Source organism: Phoca vitulina, unplaced genomic scaffold, assembly GCF_004348235.1.
Source record: "Phoca vitulina isolate PV1807 unplaced genomic scaffold, GSC_HSeal_1.0 scaffold96, whole genome shotgun sequence".
Lineage (NCBI taxonomy): Eukaryota > Metazoa > Chordata > Mammalia > Carnivora > Phocidae > Phoca > Phoca vitulina.
The window spans coordinates 2542409-2561128 of NW_022589799.1; the positions used below are offsets into that span (position 1 = coordinate 2542409).

Consider the following 18720-nt stretch of genomic DNA (forward strand, 5'->3'; position numbering starts at 1 on the left):
CGGGAGAGGGTGTATGATGAGAAAGAATCCAATTTTCCAGAAGAATGTAGAAGAATGTATTAGAGGAACAGGAAGAGTAGAAAAGCCGTTGGCAGTAATCTTGTAAAAGATAATCTGAGTGAAGGCAGGAGATGGGCTAGAGAGCAGTCAATTGATCAGAATGCTGCTAAAGAGATGGAATCTATAGGACTTGTTTTTGGTCAGGGCTTTGCAGCTTGCTAATCCAGTGACTGATGGGGAATGATGAGAGGCTGTGGTTGAAGAAGGCCTTGCTAGGGAGGTGGTTTAAACAGAGATTTGAATGACTAGGGAGAACTAACCATGTGGAGAGATCTGGGCAGAGGGAATATATTCATTATGTTCTTTTTAAAAATTATTTTATTATTATTTTTTTTCTTAGAGCACGAGAGTGGGGCGGAGGGGCACAAGGAGAGAATCTTAAGCAGGCTCCACACCTAGCATGAGCCTGACTTGGGGCTCGATCTCAGAACCCTGAGATTATGACCTGAGCAGAAATCAAGAGTTGGACGCTTAACCGACTGAGCCACCTCTGCCCCTATATTCATGATGTTCTAAATGTGTTATGTCAAGGTCAGTGTTGACATACCGGGATGTTCAATTAAATGTATTGGATAGATATGTGAACTAATGTATGAAGAGAGGGCTGATGACATTATTATTTCTGTTGCAAAAACGAACAAAATCTTTGTAAATTGCAAACTCCATAAGGCAAGCTTAATGTCTTTGTTTCTAATATAAACATAGTCATAAAGATACCTACTATGTAGTGAAGGTTTGTCATGGCCAGATTGAGGCTTTTAGAGGCTTTAACACCAAGAGATTATGGTGGCCACCTCATGTGTAATTAAAACAAAAAACAAACACTAATCTGTGACATGAGGATTGGGATGTCCAACAAAATACTCATTTTCCCTACATGATGATTACTTCAATATTTGTTCTTGGAAAACTTAATTTGTGCTTATTGATGTATAATTTTACACATAAGGAATTTATAAATCTTAAGTGTACAGTTTAATTCTACATATGAATACATCCACATCAAGATACAGAAAATTCCCAGCACCTTGAAGGCTCCAGGGAGGTCAACACCACCCTGCCCCAGGTAACAATTATTCTAACTTCTATCACCATAGATTAGTTTTGCCCATTTTTAAACTTCATATAAAAAGAATCACGTAGCATGAATTCATTTGTGTTTGCATTCTTTCACTCAACATTGTCTGTGAGATTCATCCATGGGCGTGGCAGCAATTTGCTCATTTCATTGTGTGGTATGGCAGGATATGAATATACCACATTCTGGTACATGCTTTTTATTGCATGCAGACATTCACTTCTGTTTGCTGTATATCCAGGAGTGGAATTGCTAGGTCATCTGATAAACCTAATGTTTATTTTTGAAATGACAAATTGGTTCAAAGCGTTTTTGGAATGCCCCTATTATGTTGGTGCTAGGTACTATTCTAAATGTTTTACATTTATGAACTCTTTTAATTTTTACAACAACCCCATGAAGTAGCCACTGTTATAACTTTTGCTTTACCAGTGAGGAAGCAGAGACCTTTAGAGGTTAGGTAATTTGCCCATGGTCACAGATCTGGTAAACAATGCAGAGTCAGGCTGTGGAATTTGGGCTCTTAACCATTAAGCATTTCAGCCTCCTAATACAGCTTTGGGCCCTCTCAGGTTCCAGGCTCCATGCTAGGTTCTTTACGTTTATTCTCATTTATTCTAACAACTCTATTACGGTTGGCTATATTATTTTTGTTTAATTGACGAGCTTTTAGTATATCTTCTATCACTCTGGCTGTCGCCGTCTACTGTTTGTAGTCGGCATTTGGAGAGTGGTTGTTGAGTAAAGAGAAAGATTATTGAAAAGAAGACACTAATTCCCTAAGAGTGTTAATGCCATTTATTCAAGTCAAAAACATTTAATTACCCTATTAAGAGCCAGGTAGAAGGAATTAAGGACTCAGATTCAAAAAGACACAGTCTCTCCCTTGAGGTGGTCACAGAAAGGAAGTGAGAGCAAAGTGAAAGCGCAGTACAGAGTAAGTGCTACCAGCAGGATCTGAACAGAGAAGTGGGTACACTGGGGCTGTGTGTGTGTGAGAAGGGAAGACTTCATGAAGGAGCTGGTGATATCTGGGCTGAAACTGGAAGGATGAGGAGGATTCTGCCAGGTCAAGAGGAGGATGAAGCATTCTAGCCAAAGGCCACTGTATGTGCAATGGCAGGTAACTGTGGAAAGGCCTTGCTTGAATGGTATGCAGCAAGGGGTGGGGGGAAGAGAGAGGTGGGGGGGGGAAGAGAGAGGACTATGGTTAGAATGGTGGAATGGGGCGAGAAGGCAAAATAATGTTTGGTTAACTAGATTGCCTGGGAAGGGACTCAGTTGCCTTGGTTTAAAAATCCCAGTTGCAGGGCGCCTGGGTGCCTTCAGCTCGGGTCATGATCTCAGGGTCCTGGGATCGAGCCCCACGTTGGGCTCTCAGCTCGCAGGGAACCTGCTTCTCCCTCTCCTGTTTGTGCTCTCTCTCACTATCTCTCAAATAAATAAATAAAATCTTTAAAAAAAAAGAAAATGTTAAAAAAAATTAAAAATCCCAGTTGCCTTTTTGTTAAAGGAAGTAAGACCCAGCCTGTTTGTGATGGTGTACTACTTTTACGGATGGCCTGCTCTATTTCATATTTTAATAGCTCTGGTAAGAATGCTGGGAAAAGAGCTCCAGGGAGCAATAGATAGTAATTGAACCTGGTATAATTTGTAGGATATTGGCCTATTCTAGACTTATCTAATAAGCTTTTACAACTGGATGGAATCTAAAACACTAAATCTAATTTTCTCTCATTCTCTTCCTCTCTTTAATAGAGGAAGAAAGGGAGGCTGTGTAAGTTAATAAAAATATGAAATAGAGCAGGCCATCCGTAAAAGTAGTACACCATCACAAACAGGCTGGGTCTTACTTCCTTTAACAAAAAGGCAACTGGGATTTTTTTTCACTCAACATCTAGTGAGTGAAGCAGGGTGAATGCAGTGATGAAGAGCACAATTTTTGAGTCAGGCAGACCTGAGTTCTAATCATGTCTTAGTAAATAGCTGTGTCACCTTCAGCAAGTGCTTTAGCTTCTCTGAGCCTCACTTTCCTTATCTGTGATACAAACAATCACATCTACATCATATAATGTCTTTGCCCTTCACCTTTCCTAATAGCACAGGGTCACTGTGATAGAAGTAAAAAAGAGATCAGAGGTCAAAGAGAGGGGGAGGTCAGCTGCCCCCTCAAGCAGGAACTCTCAAGGTGCCAGAGTTGTGGTGGGGTCCCCGATGTTTGGGTTCAGACCCTGTAGGTCTGAAAAGTTGACACTATCAGAACTTCCAGAGTGTACTGGCTTAATGGGGAGAGACTCACACTAACAAAACACACAAGAAACTTATGAATAGTCTAGAATGCAAGTTCATTACCCTCTAGTGATATATCTTCTCATAACTGGCTCATCCCTTCTCAGTCTCATATTTTTATCTTGAAGTAGAATAATTGGAAAGTGGTTGAGCCCAGAATCTGAGCTAAGAGAGTTAGACAGTCTTCAGAACTGTTTCACCCAGATTGTGAGAAAAGGCTGATGTTTTCACAACCAAGGACCCTTCTATAATAGCCCAAACCTTTGTGTCTAGCAGACATATAATATACATTCTTAGTGCTGGAGAAACAACACATTCCAACTGTAATTGCCCTGTTTAGGCTCTATGTGGACCACATCTTTCTATTAACACAGGCATCTTCTGCAGTGATATAGCTGATAGGGTTAGAATCACCTTCAGGTACATTCTGCTATTGAAAAAACACTCCCATAGCCTTTGATTGAGCTTGGGTGTTTCACAAATCTATACCAGCATTCTTACCAGGGATAATGTCTACAGATAGCTGATTTTAACTTCCAGAGTTTAGATTTCCTCTATTTTCTAGTTTCAGCAACCTATATCCCCATTGCCTGGTAGGTAACAGGTACTTGATAAAGGTCAGTTCAATAAAGGTGAGGATGAAAGAGAGAACATCAGAAATGGGCTCAAGGAATAGGATTTAAGTCTACTCTTTTCTCTATAGTATTCTACTTCCTGTCCTTATGGGATACTCAGGAGAGGGTGCAAATGGTGTGAGGGGTGTAGAACACTCCAGGTTGGGAAACTGAGGAGAAAGGAACAAAATTTTCAGGAAAGATTTCTCCAGAAGGCAATTGGAGGATGAAGGAAAACAAGTCCGCAGGGCTGTTGCTGAAGTCTAAGAGAGCGATGAGGAGGCAGACAGGAGCACGGAGAAAAGGCTGAAGAGACGTTAGGGAAGTGACCGGATATGCTGTTGAGATGCAGGTAAGTGTAGATTCCGGCTTAGGTTGTAATTGAGGGAAAGAGAGCAAACAGAGGCGACTGGAGGTCTTTTAGATAAGTTCGCGTTTGGATAGGTCGCATTGTTGGGATAAATGGGTTGAAGTACCCAGTAAGCAGTTTGGTGTCAGGGTCTGAGCTTCCGGAGCAAATCTGGATGTGTATAATTGAAAGCACGGAAGTGGGAAGACTCCTCGGGAAGAGTGAAGGATGGAGGGGGGTGTTGGGTAGGAGGCAGAGACCAGACAGACACGGGATCGCAGGGACGAGTAGAGGAAAAGGAGCGGGAGGAGGAAAGTCGGAGGACATTTTGAAAGCCAAGGGAGCAAGTTTCAAGGCGGTATCGGATGCCTCCTGGAGGTCGAGAGAAGGAAGACAAATCTAAACCGGTCCTTGGTTACAGTGGATTCCGAAGAGCGTAGGCGGCTGGGGGTGGGGCGAAGCCACACCGAAGGCCACGACTAAATTGCAGAGAAAGCGGGCGGCCTTAATAACATTCTTTTGGAAGTCTGGCTGTGAAGAGACCGAAAAGGCGGGACTTGGAGGGTAACTTAAGGCTCAAGGGGATAATCGGCTTCAGAATCCCTACCCTTGAGTGGGAGCAACTCTGCTTCTGCTGGAGGCCCTCTGCAGGCCTTTTGGATCCTTCTTAGGATTTCCCTTCTAGCTGTGAACTGGAAAAGAAAAAGACACCCCCCCCCCGCCCCGCCCTTCTCTAAGCTGGAAACAAAATATGCCATTCAGTAAAAGGCGAAACAAAACAGCGTTTGGTCCGAAAGCCTTCTTTCTTTAAAAATCCTGGCATGCAAATAAGGGGCTTTAATGTGGCTCCCAGCGATTGGTAGGTACTTACGAAATCCGTCATTTCCTCGTAATGCAGGATGCAAACGAAGAAGCTGCTTTCTGCTTTCCTATTGGCTGTCTGATTGGGCTACTTCCCTTCACCCCTCCCGGTAGCTCTTATAAATTACACCAAATTGGTTATCCTTTCCACTTCCTTCTCCTTGAATAAGAAGCTGTAACTGCATTTTTGGCCGTAATGTCAGGACGCGGAAAGCAGGGAGGCAAGGCCCGCGCCAAGGCCAAGTCGCGCTCGTCCCGCGCCGGCCTGCAGTTCCCGGTGGGCCGAGTGCACCGCCTGCTGCGCAAGGGCAACTACGCCGAGCGGGTGGGGGCCGGCGCGCCGGTGTACATGGCGGCGGTCCTGGAGTACCTGACGGCGGAAATCCTGGAGCTGGCGGGGAACGCGGCCCGAGACAACAAGAAGACGCGCATCATCCCTCGCCATTTGCAGCTAGCCGTGAGAAATGACGAAGAGCTCAACAAGTTACTTGGGGGGGTCACCATTGCCCAGGGCGGCGTCTTGCCCAATATCCAGGCGGTCTTGTTGCCCAAGAAAACGGAGAGTCACAAGCCTGGCAAGAACAAGTAATTAGAAGGGTCGAGACCATCCCCACTAACCCCAAAGGCTCTTTTAAGAGCCACCAAAATGTCAATTGAGGGGCTGATAACGAAATAGCGCATTAGCTCTTTTTTTGAAAACTTGGGTGGCTCTAAAAAGAGCCTTTGGTCTTTGGCTTATCAGGGTTTTATTTACTTTTGGCTTTGTGGCTTTCAGTTTTCTTTGGTAAGAGAACGGCCTGGATGTTGGGCAGAACGCCGCCCTGGGCGATGGTGACTTTGCCCAACAGCTTGTTCAGCTCCTCGTCGTTGCGGATGGCCAGCTGGAGGTGGCGGGGGATGATGCGCGTCTTCTTGTTGTCTCGGGCCGCGTTCCCCGCCAGCTCCAGGATTTCCGCCGTCAGGTACTCCAGCACCGCCGCCATGTACACCGGCGCGCCGGCCCCCACCCGCTCGGCGTAGTTGCCCTTGCGCAGCAGGCGGTGCACTCGGCCCACCGGGAACTGCAGGCCGGCGCGGGACGAGCGCGACTTGGCCTTGGCGCGAGCCTTGCCTCCCTGCTTTCCGCGACCGGACATGATTGAAGGTGAGGCTAAAACACCTAAGCTCAAAACCTCACAACAAAACAGGATTGAAAGATCAGCGATTGAAAAGCTTTTATAAGCTTTGCTAGGGGTGGGGTCAGGAACGAGTTTTTCATTGGTCCTAAATTGGCTCCAGAACTGGCCAATGAGGCCAAGAGTAGGTGTTGTTACGTAGTGATTACTGATAACGCAAGGTCCCTACAAGGCCCAATGGGAACGAAGGGCTTTTGGAGCCCTAATTTGCATACGGTGGTTATAAAAGGATCAGGCCCGCCCATTCTCGCACTTCTTTTCTTTGCTAACGAGGGAGGTGTTCTACAATGCCTGAACCGGCAAAGTCAGCTCCCGCGCCCAAAAAGGGCTCGAAAAAGGCTGTCACCAAAGCCCAGAAGAAGGACGGCAAGAAGCGTAAGCGCAGCCGCAAGGAGAGTTACTCCATCTACGTGTACAAGGTGCTCAAGCAGGTGCACCCCGACACCGGCATCTCGTCCAAGGCCATGGGCATCATGAACTCCTTCGTCAACGACATCTTCGAGCGCATCGCCGGCGAGGCCTCCCGCCTGGCGCATTACAACAAGCGCTCGACCATCACGTCTCGGGAGATCCAGACGGCCGTGCGCCTGCTGCTGCCCGGCGAGCTGGCCAAGCACGCCGTGTCCGAGGGCACCAAGGCGGTCACCAAGTACACCAGCTCCAAGTGAGTCCCTGCCGGGACACGGCGCTCGCATGAGTCGCCGGTCGCTTGACTCCAAAGGCTCTTTTCAGAGCCACCCACTTAATCACCAGAAAAGAGCTTTGTTCACTTATTTTCCCCTCACTTGATCTCACAAAGTAAGTAACTCTACTTGTGAAAGATCATCGAAGATGGCACACGTAGCTTTTTAAGCCTTTCCTACTTGAGATTCCTGGCGCGTGACTGGCTCTGCTTTTTAATCTAGGGCGCGTCTTAACTGTGCTGCTTAGTTTTCCTACAAGTCCTTTTCGAATTAGGATATTGAAAATCTGCTTTTCCCCTTCCGTCCCCAGACTATTGTGTCCTGGTGACTTTGTTGGGTGTATGTTTCATCGGTGTTCTAAAACGAAATGAGTGATTTCGGTCATCCTCACTTAAGAAAGGACCCCAGGACAACTAAACCCGGGTCCCGGGAACATTGCGTCAGAGCCCTGAAGAATTCTCCCGAGCGTTTGGCAGCTGCCGGGGTGCCCAGTCACCACTTCTGCCCTGCGGTGTGGCCTCCTGTGGATACCAGCGGTCTGGGCACTGAGGGCGGGGCCTGCGCTGCCGGGTCCTAGCCTTTCCCTGATTGGACGACATGAATATTCAAAATCACGCGCCCGCTTCGGAATTCGTAGGTTCTGGTTTCCGCCGCTCCCTTTGGGGCTTTCAAATCCCTATTATTTCTCGGTTTGTGGATCGTTTTTGCATTTAATTCTCTCTTCTTGGAACGCCCCGGCCTTGGGTCACTGCAAGGCGCTGGTCATTTAGGGCTGGGCTCAAAAGTCACCTCTCCGAGACCTTCCCAAGTCCCACTCAGGAATTTGCGTTTCTCGTTCCTGCCTATCACCTGGTCTCATTGTTTTCTCTTCCTCCTAGCAGCTGTCAGAAGTTGGTTCGTTTATTTTCGTATTTATGGTCTTTCTCCTCAAGCCCTTAACAGACTTTGCTGGTCTGATTTTCTGCTAAATACAGTCAGCGCCAGTCTGCCTGGCACATAATGGACACTTAAATACTTACTGAATTAAAATGGTCGAATTAATTTTCCCACGCTATCCCTTTCTTAATCGCTTCCTGGATGGATGCGTGCCATTCATTTCCATTAGATACGCGTGAAGACAGGAAAACGGAAATGTTTTTGGAGCTCTTTGGCCAAGTCAATCTGGGGTCACTTGAGGGCAATAGCTCTAAGGAGGCCCGGGTTAAGATTCTTTTTGTGCACCAAAAAGGAGGTGGTGGTGGTGGTTGGTTTTCCCTTTATGCTTCTTGTAGTGTAACCTCTTTTGGATTTTCTTTAAATTCAGAGCATTGGTCACTGGAAAGATCCTCTTCCCATCTCCTTTTCTGACACCCACCATCTCCATCCTGATCCTCTGTTCCCCATGGAGATGAGCTTTTAATTTACACTCACCTTCTCACTTATCAGGAGGCCTTGAAAAGATAGACCCTGTAAGACAGGCAAGGTTAAATAACCCCCTTTACAACCCAGAGGTTGAGAAAAGCAAAGGGATTGGTTCACTGGTCATGCAGCTCACATTGTCCACCTTTGTATCCTCAAATGCGCAGACAATTGCATTTTAGTTTTATTTTATGTAATTACAAAATGTTCACTCTTTCTGTCTAAGCCTTGATTTTGCTGATGAAGACACTGATGGGTCTGATCAGTTGTTCAATTCTGCTTTTGGCTAAGGGGTCCTGGAGTTGATCCTAAGGGTTTCATGAATCCAAATGGACTCCAGACATTATTATAAACTGAATTAATCTTATGTTTCCTACATGTGTGTTTTCAAATGTGTGTAGATGCTATTGTTATTAATAAAATTACCCGTTAATTTAAAAGCTTGGCTGGATTCTTTTTATCTGCCATGTATTTTCTCATTAAATGAAGTTAGATAAAACCACTGCTGGGTCTGTGGAAAAGCTGGTTGCCTCTGATTTGGAGAATGAATATTTATAAGCCATTGGCCAAACTTACTTCTACCCAAGAGGTGCACTGGGGCTGAAGTAGCTTGTTATGGGGACACTGTTAATCCCTAGTCACTTAAAAAGACATGACCATAAATAAGAAGCATTATCAACAAGATAGAAGAAATGAAGTCCTTAAAAAAGTTTAACACCTATAGACTTAGTATGGACCAGACAATGGTCTAGGCCCTTTACACATATTGACTCATTTAATCCTCACAAGAACCTCATGAAATAGTCACCATTATTATCTCCCATTTTATAGATGAGGAAACTGAGGCACAGAGAGGCTTCTCCTCAGAGACTCCAGAGAATAAACTCTTAGATCAGGGTCAATCTCTGAAAACCTGGACCCCTCCTTGGAGTTTGGGGGGAAACTGTCTAGGCTTTAAAATTAAAAGGAATATCACCTGCTTTATTCTCTTTAGGGTGAACCCTGTATATAAATCTATGGTGGTGACGATGGTGGTGGCTGAAATCCTTGGGGGTGGGATTGGGGGGGTTCTGGTTCTCCAACCCAGAGGCCATACCTCAACTTGCTTACCAGTTGGAATCCCTTCACTAATATGAGAGAGTCTTGGTTACTGGTTTCAGGCTCCGTCTGGGCACGGTGTTTACTAGGAAGGAAGTTATAGAGTGGGGAAGGGGGAAGAGATGAATTTGGAATTTTAACTCTGGAGGGGAGCTAATTAGTGATGGTGAATTTAATCCTCCTAAAGAACTTCTTTGATCACTTCCTCCTGCTCAAACATCTGTATACATTTGCTTATGTTGGGGTTAATAACAGTAATTGTTATAATAATAATTCCTTCTACTTATTGAGCACTTAACTGTTTACAGGGCCCTCTGCTGAGTGTTTTACCTGCATCGCCTCATCTCTTCTTCACAGCCACCGTGGAAGTAGGTTCCGATATTATGATCCTTATTTTATAGATGGAGGAAACAGTCTTAGAGAAGTTAACTTGTGCAGGATCATTGAAGAAGTAAGTGATGGAACTGCAATCCAATGTACACTTTTAAAAAGCTTGATATTCAGGGGCACCTGGGTGGCTCCATCGGTTAAGCGTCTAACTCTTGATTTCTGCTCAGGTCATGATGTCAGGGTTTGTGAGATCAAGCCCAGGACGCCCAGCGCAGAGCCTGCTTAAGATTCTCTGTCTGTCTCCCTTTCCCTCTGCCCCTCTCCACCGGCCCCTAAAAAAAAACAAAAACAAAAACAAGCTTGATATTCAAAGCTCTCCAACATCTGCCTCTCCCTCCTTCTATAGGTCTATTTCCTACTGCTCCCTTATAGGGTTATAGGGTTAGGTGGGTTTTCTGCTCTACGCAAAAGGGTCTGCTCACCTCCCACTAAGCCCATCTGCTCGGGTCTGGACTGGGACTGCCACCTCCTTCTGGCTTGGCCAGAGCTTTCTTTCTTTCTTTTTTTTTTTTAAGATTATTTATTTATTTGAGAGAGAGAGAGCATGAGAGGGGGGAGGGTCAGAGGGAGAAGCAGACTCCCTGCTGAGCAGGGAGCCCGATGCGGGGCTCAATGCGGGGCTCGATGCGGGGCTCGATCCTGGGACTCCAGGATCATGATCTGAGCTGAAGGCAGTCGCTTAACCAACTGAGCCACCCAGGCACCCCAGAGCTTTCTTTCAAGCCAAAGCCATATCTTATAGCTCAAATGACACTTCTGCCTTCATTTCTCTACCATACCCACCCGCACTTTTTTAAAAAACAGCTTTATTGTGTTATAACTGGCATACAATAAACTGCACATGTTTAAAGTATAATTTGCTAAGTTTTGACGTACATACATACCAATGAAAACATCACTATACTCAAAATAATGAACATATCCATCAACCCACCCCAGAGTTTCCTAGTGCCACTTCATAATTCTTCTCTCTGCCCCCTTCACCAATGTCCTCCTTTGCCCCCATCCCTGCCCTCAGGCAACCGCTGGTTTGCTTTATGACATTAGAGATAGTTTGCATTTTCTAAAGTTTTATGTAAATGGAATCGTACAGTGTATTGTTTGTGTTTGGCTTCTTTCACTCAAATCCCTTTTTTTTAAAAAAAGAGTATTTATTTATTTCAGAGACACAGAGGGAGAGCATGAGCAGGGAAAGGGGCAGAGGGAGAAGCAGGCTCTCCGCTGAGCAGGGAGCCCAATGAGGGACTCCATCCCAGGACCCTGGGATCATGACCTGAGCTGAAGGCAGCCGCTTAACTGACTGAGCCACCCCGGCGCCCCCCATTCACTTGATGGATAGTCGTTTCCAGTCCTTCCACTTTTTAATTAATTTAATTTAATTTAATTTAATTTAATTAATTTCTAATTTTGTGTCGTGATAGTTCCACAGATGAACATGATAAACTTTTTGCCCTCAGTTGGGAAGGAACTCAGATGAGACATGAGACCTATACACAGATACCTATTCTATTCAAGTGGGAGAAAGTGTTAGGGTTACACCTCCCCTCTCCTAGGCTCACACCTCTCGAATCCCTTCCATGTTCTGCTGTTAGAGTGACCTTCCAAGCACAGATCTGACCTCATCACCCACCTGCTCATAAACCTCCAGTGGCCTGCCTCACTGCCTCAGTTTGGCCTTCAAAAGAAAAAAAAAGAAATAATACAAAAAATGTAAAACTTAATCAGCAATTTTCTTTTTTCTTTTTTTTTTTTTAAGATTTATTTATTTATTTATTTGACAGAGAGAGACACAGTGAGAGAGGGAACACAAGCAGGGGGAGTGGGAGAGGGAGAAGCAGGCTCCCCGCAGAGCAGGGAGCCCGATGTGGGGCTCGATCCCAGGTCCCTGGGACCATGACCTGAGCCGAAGGCAGACGCTTAACGACTGAGCCACCCAGGCGCCCCTTAATCAGCAATTTTCATACCATATTTGGCTCCGCAGTGTGGTCTGGGGGAGCCCTGCTAACATAGCTCACAATATGGCTAATCAGAAATTCTGGCACAGAGAGTAAGCGTGAGGGCCAGTTCTGTTTAGGTCTCAGTTAAGTGATCCTTAACTGGGAGACTATCCCTGTGCCTGGGGAGACTAGGTTTAATCATTCACATGGGTGATGGAAAATCTGTATCTACTAATTTTGTAAATGTTTTAAGTATCTATTTGATATTGTTAAGTTCTATAAGAAAGGCTCTCTAGGACCATTCCTCTTCTCTAACCCCTAAGATACCATTACTTCATTTTTTCATTCAATAATTTGAGTATCTGTTAGATATCAGGCAATCTGCTGGGCAGTGAAGATACAAGGTTCAACAGAACAGAGTGGCTTCTGACTTCGTGGACTTTTAGTAGCTAGGAGGGAAGTCAGATACTAAAGCAGTGACCATAATAAAGTGTGACAAGTGTTAAGATGGGCTAAGTGCTGACACAGAGAGTGCAATGGAGGGAGGCCTAACTTGACATTGGTGTGGGTGAGGAAGGCCTCTGGGAGGAAGGGATGTTAGGATGAGACCTGAGGCGGATGGGAAGGGAGAGTGGTCCAGGCAGGGGGTGGCACAGGCACAGGCCTGGAGGAAAGCAAAAGACAGCAGGCCCAGAGAGGTAGAAGGACCTGCAAGAAGTCTAGTCTGGGTGGTGTTTAGAGGGCAAGGAGGAAAGTGCAGTAACATGAGGTGACACTGGCAGGCAGAGCCAGACCTTGCCAGATTAGACCAGACCGATGGAAACAGACTTGAGAGAACCCTATTAGCTTCTAGGCTAACGTGACTATGGAGACAGAAAGGAGCCGAATGGCATCATTGAAAACAGAAAAGTCAGTCTCAGAGGCCACAGGGTCTAGGTCCACTCAAGCACCTTTTGGGGCCGATGGCACCTTGATCCTCAAATGAGTATCCGATCACTGCAACAGGGCTGCCCTGAACATTGAAATGGCTGCATCAGGCCTTCCAGGTTGATAACCAGCCACCACGGTGCTCGGTGGGGCCATGAGATTCTGAGGGGACTGTGAGATTCATAATTGGTCAAATGTAAAGGTTTGCTAATGCCCAGTGCTGGTTAGGGCTAGGGAAATGGGGCAGTCTTATACACTGAGATGCTCAACAGACTGAGCCACCCAGGCATGCCTGTATTTTTCATTCTTGATAATTGAGAAATTAAAACATATACACAGAGGCAAGGTACCTGTTATCCAACTTCATCAATTATCAAACTTAAGACTGTCCATCCTGTATCATTTTGAAGCAGATCCCAGATACCATATTATTTCATCCACAAATATTGCTTTATATATCTCTAAAAGATAAGGACCACAATAGCAAGTCACATCGAAAATAATTAACAATATTTCCTTAATTCATCAAATATCTAGTTGGTATTAAAATTAACCTACATGTCACAGGTTTAAAAAATGCTTTGTTCTAATCTGAATCCAAATAAGTTCTATACATAATGGTTGGTTGACATGTCTTTCAACTCTAATAAGTTTGCCATTCATCTCTTTTTTTCTTGTAGCTTCTTTGTTGAAGAGACTGGGTTGTTTTTTCTGTAGAGTTTTCCAATTGGGATTTTGCTGACGGCTTCCCTGTGGTGTAGTTTATCATGATTGCCTGTCCCTCTACATTTCCTGTAGAAATAGATGGAGTAAAGGGAACAGAAGCTTGATTAGATTTAGGTTCACTTTTTCACTCCCTGGCAAGACTGCTACATAAGTGGTGCTATTTTTTTTTTTCTTTCTATCAGGAGACACACAGTGTCTGACTGCTTCCCTTTCTGTGATAACATCTGTTGATGCTTAATGCTTAGATCCTGTAATTCATTAGGAGCTGCAAAATGATATTCTAATACTCCTTAATTTATTAGCTAGAATGATTCAATAAAGAGAAAGCAGTATTATTTTTAATATTAAACACTTAGAAACTACTTAAATATCTTAGCAGGTGAAAAGAAAGTGATAGGGAGGGTCTCTTTTTGATGTAAATAAAAAGGGTGCATGTGTATTGGTGTGTATGCATGCATACGTGAAGGAAACATTTTTCTGGAATTTCACATAATAAAACTAATAAGAGTGGCTACCGATAAGGAGAAGAGTTTGGTTAGGCCAGAAGGAGGCTTTTACTTTTACTTTTTTTTTTTTAAAAGATTTTATTTATTTATTTGAGAGACAGAGAATGAGAGAGAGAAAGCATGAGAGGGGGGAGGGTCAGAGGGAGAAGCAGACTCCCCGCTGAGCAGGGAGCCTGATGTGGGACTCGATCCCTGGACTCCAGGATCATGACCTGAGCCAAAGGCAGTCGCTTAACCAACTGAGCCACCCAGGTGCCCCCTTACTTTTTCTTTATGTCTTTCAATATCATTTGAATTTTTGATCAATGTATGCTTGCAATCATTTTTAGCAGAGGTTATTTGGGCCTTAAAGAAAAAAAAAAAAGCCCCAATGCTGTGAGAATATTTTTGGTGAAAATAATATGTTTCAAATACCTATCCTTTTTTTTTTTAAAGATTTTATTTATTTGTTTATTTGTGTGTGAGAGAGCATAAGCAGGGGGAGGGGCAGGCAGAGGGAGAAGCAGACTCCCCGCTGAGCAAGGAGCCCGATGTGGGATTCAATGTGGGACTCGGTCCCAGGACTCTGGGATCATGACCTGAGTCGAAGACAGACACTTAACTGACTGAGCCACCCAGGCGTCCCTCAAATACCTATCCTACTGCTTGGCACCTAGAAGACCCTCAGTTCATTTTAGTTAATTCTGAAAAACAGTTTAAAAAATCTTCAACAAGATAACCAGAACTCAATCTAGACAGCAGCAACGGACCCCAGACACCCCTGGGGTTTATGTGTGGACCTCTGGTGCAGGGAATGGGACTCCGCAGTCCCAATCTTATGAAAAATACAATCATTTAAAAAATGGTGAACAATGGGGTGCCTGGGTGGCTCAGTCGGTTAAGCGTCTGCCTTTGGCTCAGGTCATGATCCTGGAGTCCTGGGGTTGAGCCCCACATCGGGCTCCCTGCTCAGCGGGGAGTCTGCTTCTCTCTCTCCTTCTGCCCATCCCCCTGCTTGTGCATACTTGCTCTCTCTGTCGAATAAATAAATAAAATCTTAAAAAAAAAGAAAGCAATATGCCTTTAAAAAAATTGTGAACATCAACTTTAAAAGAGTTATGCTCTGGGTCGCTCTTGCTGTCTGTCGCCTTGAGGTGAACTAAGGCCAGGAACCCTGCGTCATGTCGAAGCTGAATCGGGCCACTCGGGCCCTCAGGAAGCCTGAGGCTGACGGCGTAATCCGGACCATCGTGTGGGCAGGCCAGGCCATCCAGGCCCCCTCTAGTCCCATCCTGGGTCAAAGAGGTGTTTCCATCAACCAGTTCTGCAGGGAGTTCAACGAGAAGACAAAGGACATCAAAGAAGGCATTCCTTTGCCCACCAAGATTTCTGTGAAGCCTGACAGGACATTTGAAATCAAAATTGGACAACCCACTGTTTCCTACTTCCTGAAAGCAGCTGCTGGGATTGAGAAGAGGGCCCGGCAGACAGGGAAGGAAGTGGCAGGCCTGGTGACCTTGAAGCATGTGTATGAGATCACCCGAGTTAAAGCCCAGGATGAGGCCTTCGCCCTGCAGGATGCGCCCCTGTCCTCTGTGGTTCGCTCCGTCATTGGCTCTGCCTGTTCCCTGGGCATTCGTGTGGTGAAGGACCTCAGTTCAGAAGAGCTGGCAGCTTTCCAGAAGGAGCGAGCCGCATTCCTGGCTGCCCAGAAAGAGGCAGATTTGGTAGTGCAGGCAGAAGCTGCCAAGAAGTGACCCCTGTCCCCCACACTCCAGGATTTTGAAACTGGAATGGAGGCCAGTTGGAAAAGCTGTACCAAAGGGGCAGAAGGGAGGCAACACCAAGCTGATTATTATTTCCCTGACTTTAAATTATATATTTTTACATGTATGACAGTCTCAAGAGATCAAGCTTAAATAAACAACCTTTTGTCACACTCCCCCCCGCAAAAAAGAGTTATGCTCTGAAGTGATTTTCCTGACTAGTCAACCTCGCTGATGAGGTCTCGGTGAGAGATTCGGTCCTCAGTCAGACCAGGAGAGCCAGTCAGGCTCTTCAAGGAGGACTCGGTCACGGACGGGTGTGAAATTAGGAGAAGAGAGTATGAAGAGCTGGTCCTGGACAGTTGGTGCGGGTTACTGGGCAAGTCAAGAGCAATATTTGGGGAAGGTGATTCTGACCTTCTTATCTTTATTCTGACTGAGACATGCAGGATAAATTGATGCTCCTAAATTTTACTCATATTTTTCTAAAATTTGCAAATCACACATAATCTGAGGATCTATTACTATATTTGCTATATACATTTAGTAGAACCATTGCCCCCATTTATTTATTATTCCTTTGTATGTTCATTCTTTACTCCCTTGCAGACAATCATTCCAATTTTCCTTCTCTGTGTTCTTGCAAAAAGTGTATTGCTTTCTAGGCATTAAAAAATAATTATCCTTGCATACTATATATTTCATTTATATGGCAAGATGGGAGGTGGTTGGGAAGACACTGGGAAGTTCTTTTGAGATGACTAAACAGATCTGCATCTCGATTGTGGTGGTGGTTACGCAAGTTTATACATGGACTAAAGTTGCATAGAATTACATGCACACACGCACATGAATGAATGCAGGTTTAAAAACTTGTGAGCAGTGATTAAGGCCTGTATATTAGCTAATAATGTACCAGTGTCAATTTCCTGGTTTTGATATTGTATTACAGATATATAACTTGTCACCATTGGGAGAAGCTGAGTGAAGAGTACTCTTTGTACTATTTTGGCAACTTCCTTATTCTATTATTATTATTATTCTATAGATATATTATTCTATATCTATTCTATTATTCTATTATCATTATTTCAAAACAAAAACTAAAAAGCTGCAGAACATGCTTTACTGCTAACTAAATAGATGCCAAGGTAAACTAGAATGCATATATATTTTTCGATTGCTTATGTATTCTTCCTTGGTGCCAGACGATGTTTTAAACACTTTACATGGATTAACTCAGTTTATCCTCCTAAACATCATTATTTCCATTGTACAGATGTGGAGATGGAATCACAGAGAGGTTAAGTAACATGGTTCAGTCATATGGTTGGGAAGTGGCTAAGCCAGGATTAAAAGCCAGAGTCTCCTTTCAGACATTATACTGTACTACTAATGTCAAAGAAGCAAGATATTGATGCAGCACTTATAACACTAATGTTTCTAACAATATTAGAAATAACCAAAAATGTAGGAATGCTGAAATAAAGTATAGCAACTCTAAGAAAAAAAAATCCTCTCTGAATCAAGCCACAACCACCACTTAGTCTAACAAACCAGGTTTATTTTGAAATTGAAAACTAGTTTTGAAAGAGGGAGAACGCATACCAAAGAAACTGTGATGTGTCTTACCAAACAAAGGAAAAAATAGAGTTAATGTAGGTTGTGGGGAAGCCTGGAGTGTAGAGTTTTGTTGGGCTTAAAGCAAAGCAGGGCTTTGTGAAAGGATGGACATCAGAATTAGGCTTTGAAGTGCGTCCAGGATCCTGTTTCCTTGGAAACCACAAAGTTAAGATAAAGGTGGAATGTTGTGTTTAGAAACCTCTTATTGTAGTTTTGTACCTGGGTTGAAGATCAAGGCTGATTCTCAGTGTCAAAGTGATTTGGGTCCTCTTGGCAGGAGGGGGATATTTCATTCTTGCTGATGTGCTTTCAAACAGTGAAGGTTCTGGTTGTCTGTGATTTTTAGAATAGGTTTCTCAGTGAATACGAGAAGCAGTGGTCACTCAAAGAAGGGCTCGTGCCTCCATAGGTGCAGCATGTGCTGGGAGAGATGTTTTCTGCTAACTCTTTGGCTAGTTCTATCTCTGTTCTCCCAGCCTGACGAATTCCCGAACATGTTTTTACTTTCTCGGTTCTAGTTAATTTCTACTTTCTGAGACTGTACATAAGTGGGATCCTGTTTTATATCATATTCTTTGTTTACTTTCCCCCTTCTCTAACCTTATTTTAAAAATTGGCCTTTCCTGCTCAACTCCCACAAAGCTCAACCCGCATTCTGCCATCCGTGTTGTGATGTGAACATTCAATGTGTTGACTGAACTGCTGCATTTAAACTTCACAAAGAGCCAACATCACACTTTATCTCCTCACTCTCAGTAACAAACACCCAGGTTTGCTCCATTTCCCCAACACAAAAAATGCTGCAAGGAGCATTGCTGTACATTTCTCTTACAGACCTATATATCTTTTGGAAAAAAATCCAGGAACACAACTCTGGTTATTAGGATCTGTTTATTCTTTTCTTTTTTTTTTTTTTTAAGACTTTATTTATTTTAGAGAGAGAAGGTGAGCGAGTGAGAGGGGGAAGGACAGAGGGAGAGGGAGAGAATCCCAAGCAGACTCCCCACTGAGCGCGGAGCCCATTGCAGGCTCAGTCTCACCACCTTGAGATCATGACCTGACCCCAAATCAAGAGTCGGACACCTAACTGACTGAGCCACCCAGGCGCCCCGGATCTTTTTATTCTTTTTCTTTTTTTTTTTTTTTAAAGATTTATTTATTTATTTGAGAGAGCGAGAATGAGAGAGAGAAAGAGTACATGAGACGGGGGAGGGTTAGAGGGAGAAGCAGGCTCCTCGCCAAGCAGGGAGCCCGATGCGGG

The 18720-nt window shown here is 44.4% G+C and overlaps 4 protein-coding genes across 4 annotated transcripts; 3 read left to right on the top strand and 1 right to left on the bottom strand.

Moving 5' to 3' along the window:
- The first annotated feature begins 5393 nt into the window (after positions 1 to 5393).
- On the top strand, positions 5394 to 5858 carry LOC116627300 (histone H2A type 2-B). The gene has a single exon (XM_032397046.1). It carries the CDS (start codon positions 5448 to 5450, stop codon positions 5838 to 5840), a length of 393 nt encoding a protein of 130 aa, XP_032252937.1. The 5' UTR covers positions 5394 to 5447; the 3' UTR covers positions 5841 to 5858.
- Positions 5859 to 5981: 123 nt separating this feature from the next.
- Positions 5982 to 6439, bottom strand: LOC116627301 (histone H2A type 2-C). Its single transcript, XM_032397047.1, has one exon. The coding sequence runs from the start codon at positions 6385 to 6387 to the stop codon at positions 5998 to 6000; it is 390 nt and encodes a 129-aa protein (XP_032252938.1). The 5' UTR covers positions 6388 to 6439; the 3' UTR covers positions 5982 to 5997.
- Positions 6440 to 6678: 239 nt separating this feature from the next.
- On the top strand, positions 6679 to 7489 carry LOC116627302 (histone H2B type 2-E). The gene has a single exon (XM_032397048.1). It carries the CDS (start codon positions 6714 to 6716, stop codon positions 7092 to 7094), a length of 381 nt encoding a protein of 126 aa, XP_032252939.1. The 5' UTR covers positions 6679 to 6713; the 3' UTR covers positions 7095 to 7489.
- A 7682-nt stretch (positions 7490 to 15171) lies between these two features.
- Positions 15172 to 15913, top strand: LOC116627298 (39S ribosomal protein L11, mitochondrial-like). Its single transcript, XM_032397044.1, has one exon. It carries the CDS (start codon positions 15252 to 15254, stop codon positions 15825 to 15827), a length of 576 nt encoding a protein of 191 aa, XP_032252935.1. The 5' UTR covers positions 15172 to 15251; the 3' UTR covers positions 15828 to 15913.
- Positions 15914 to 18720: the final 2807 nt, after the last annotated feature.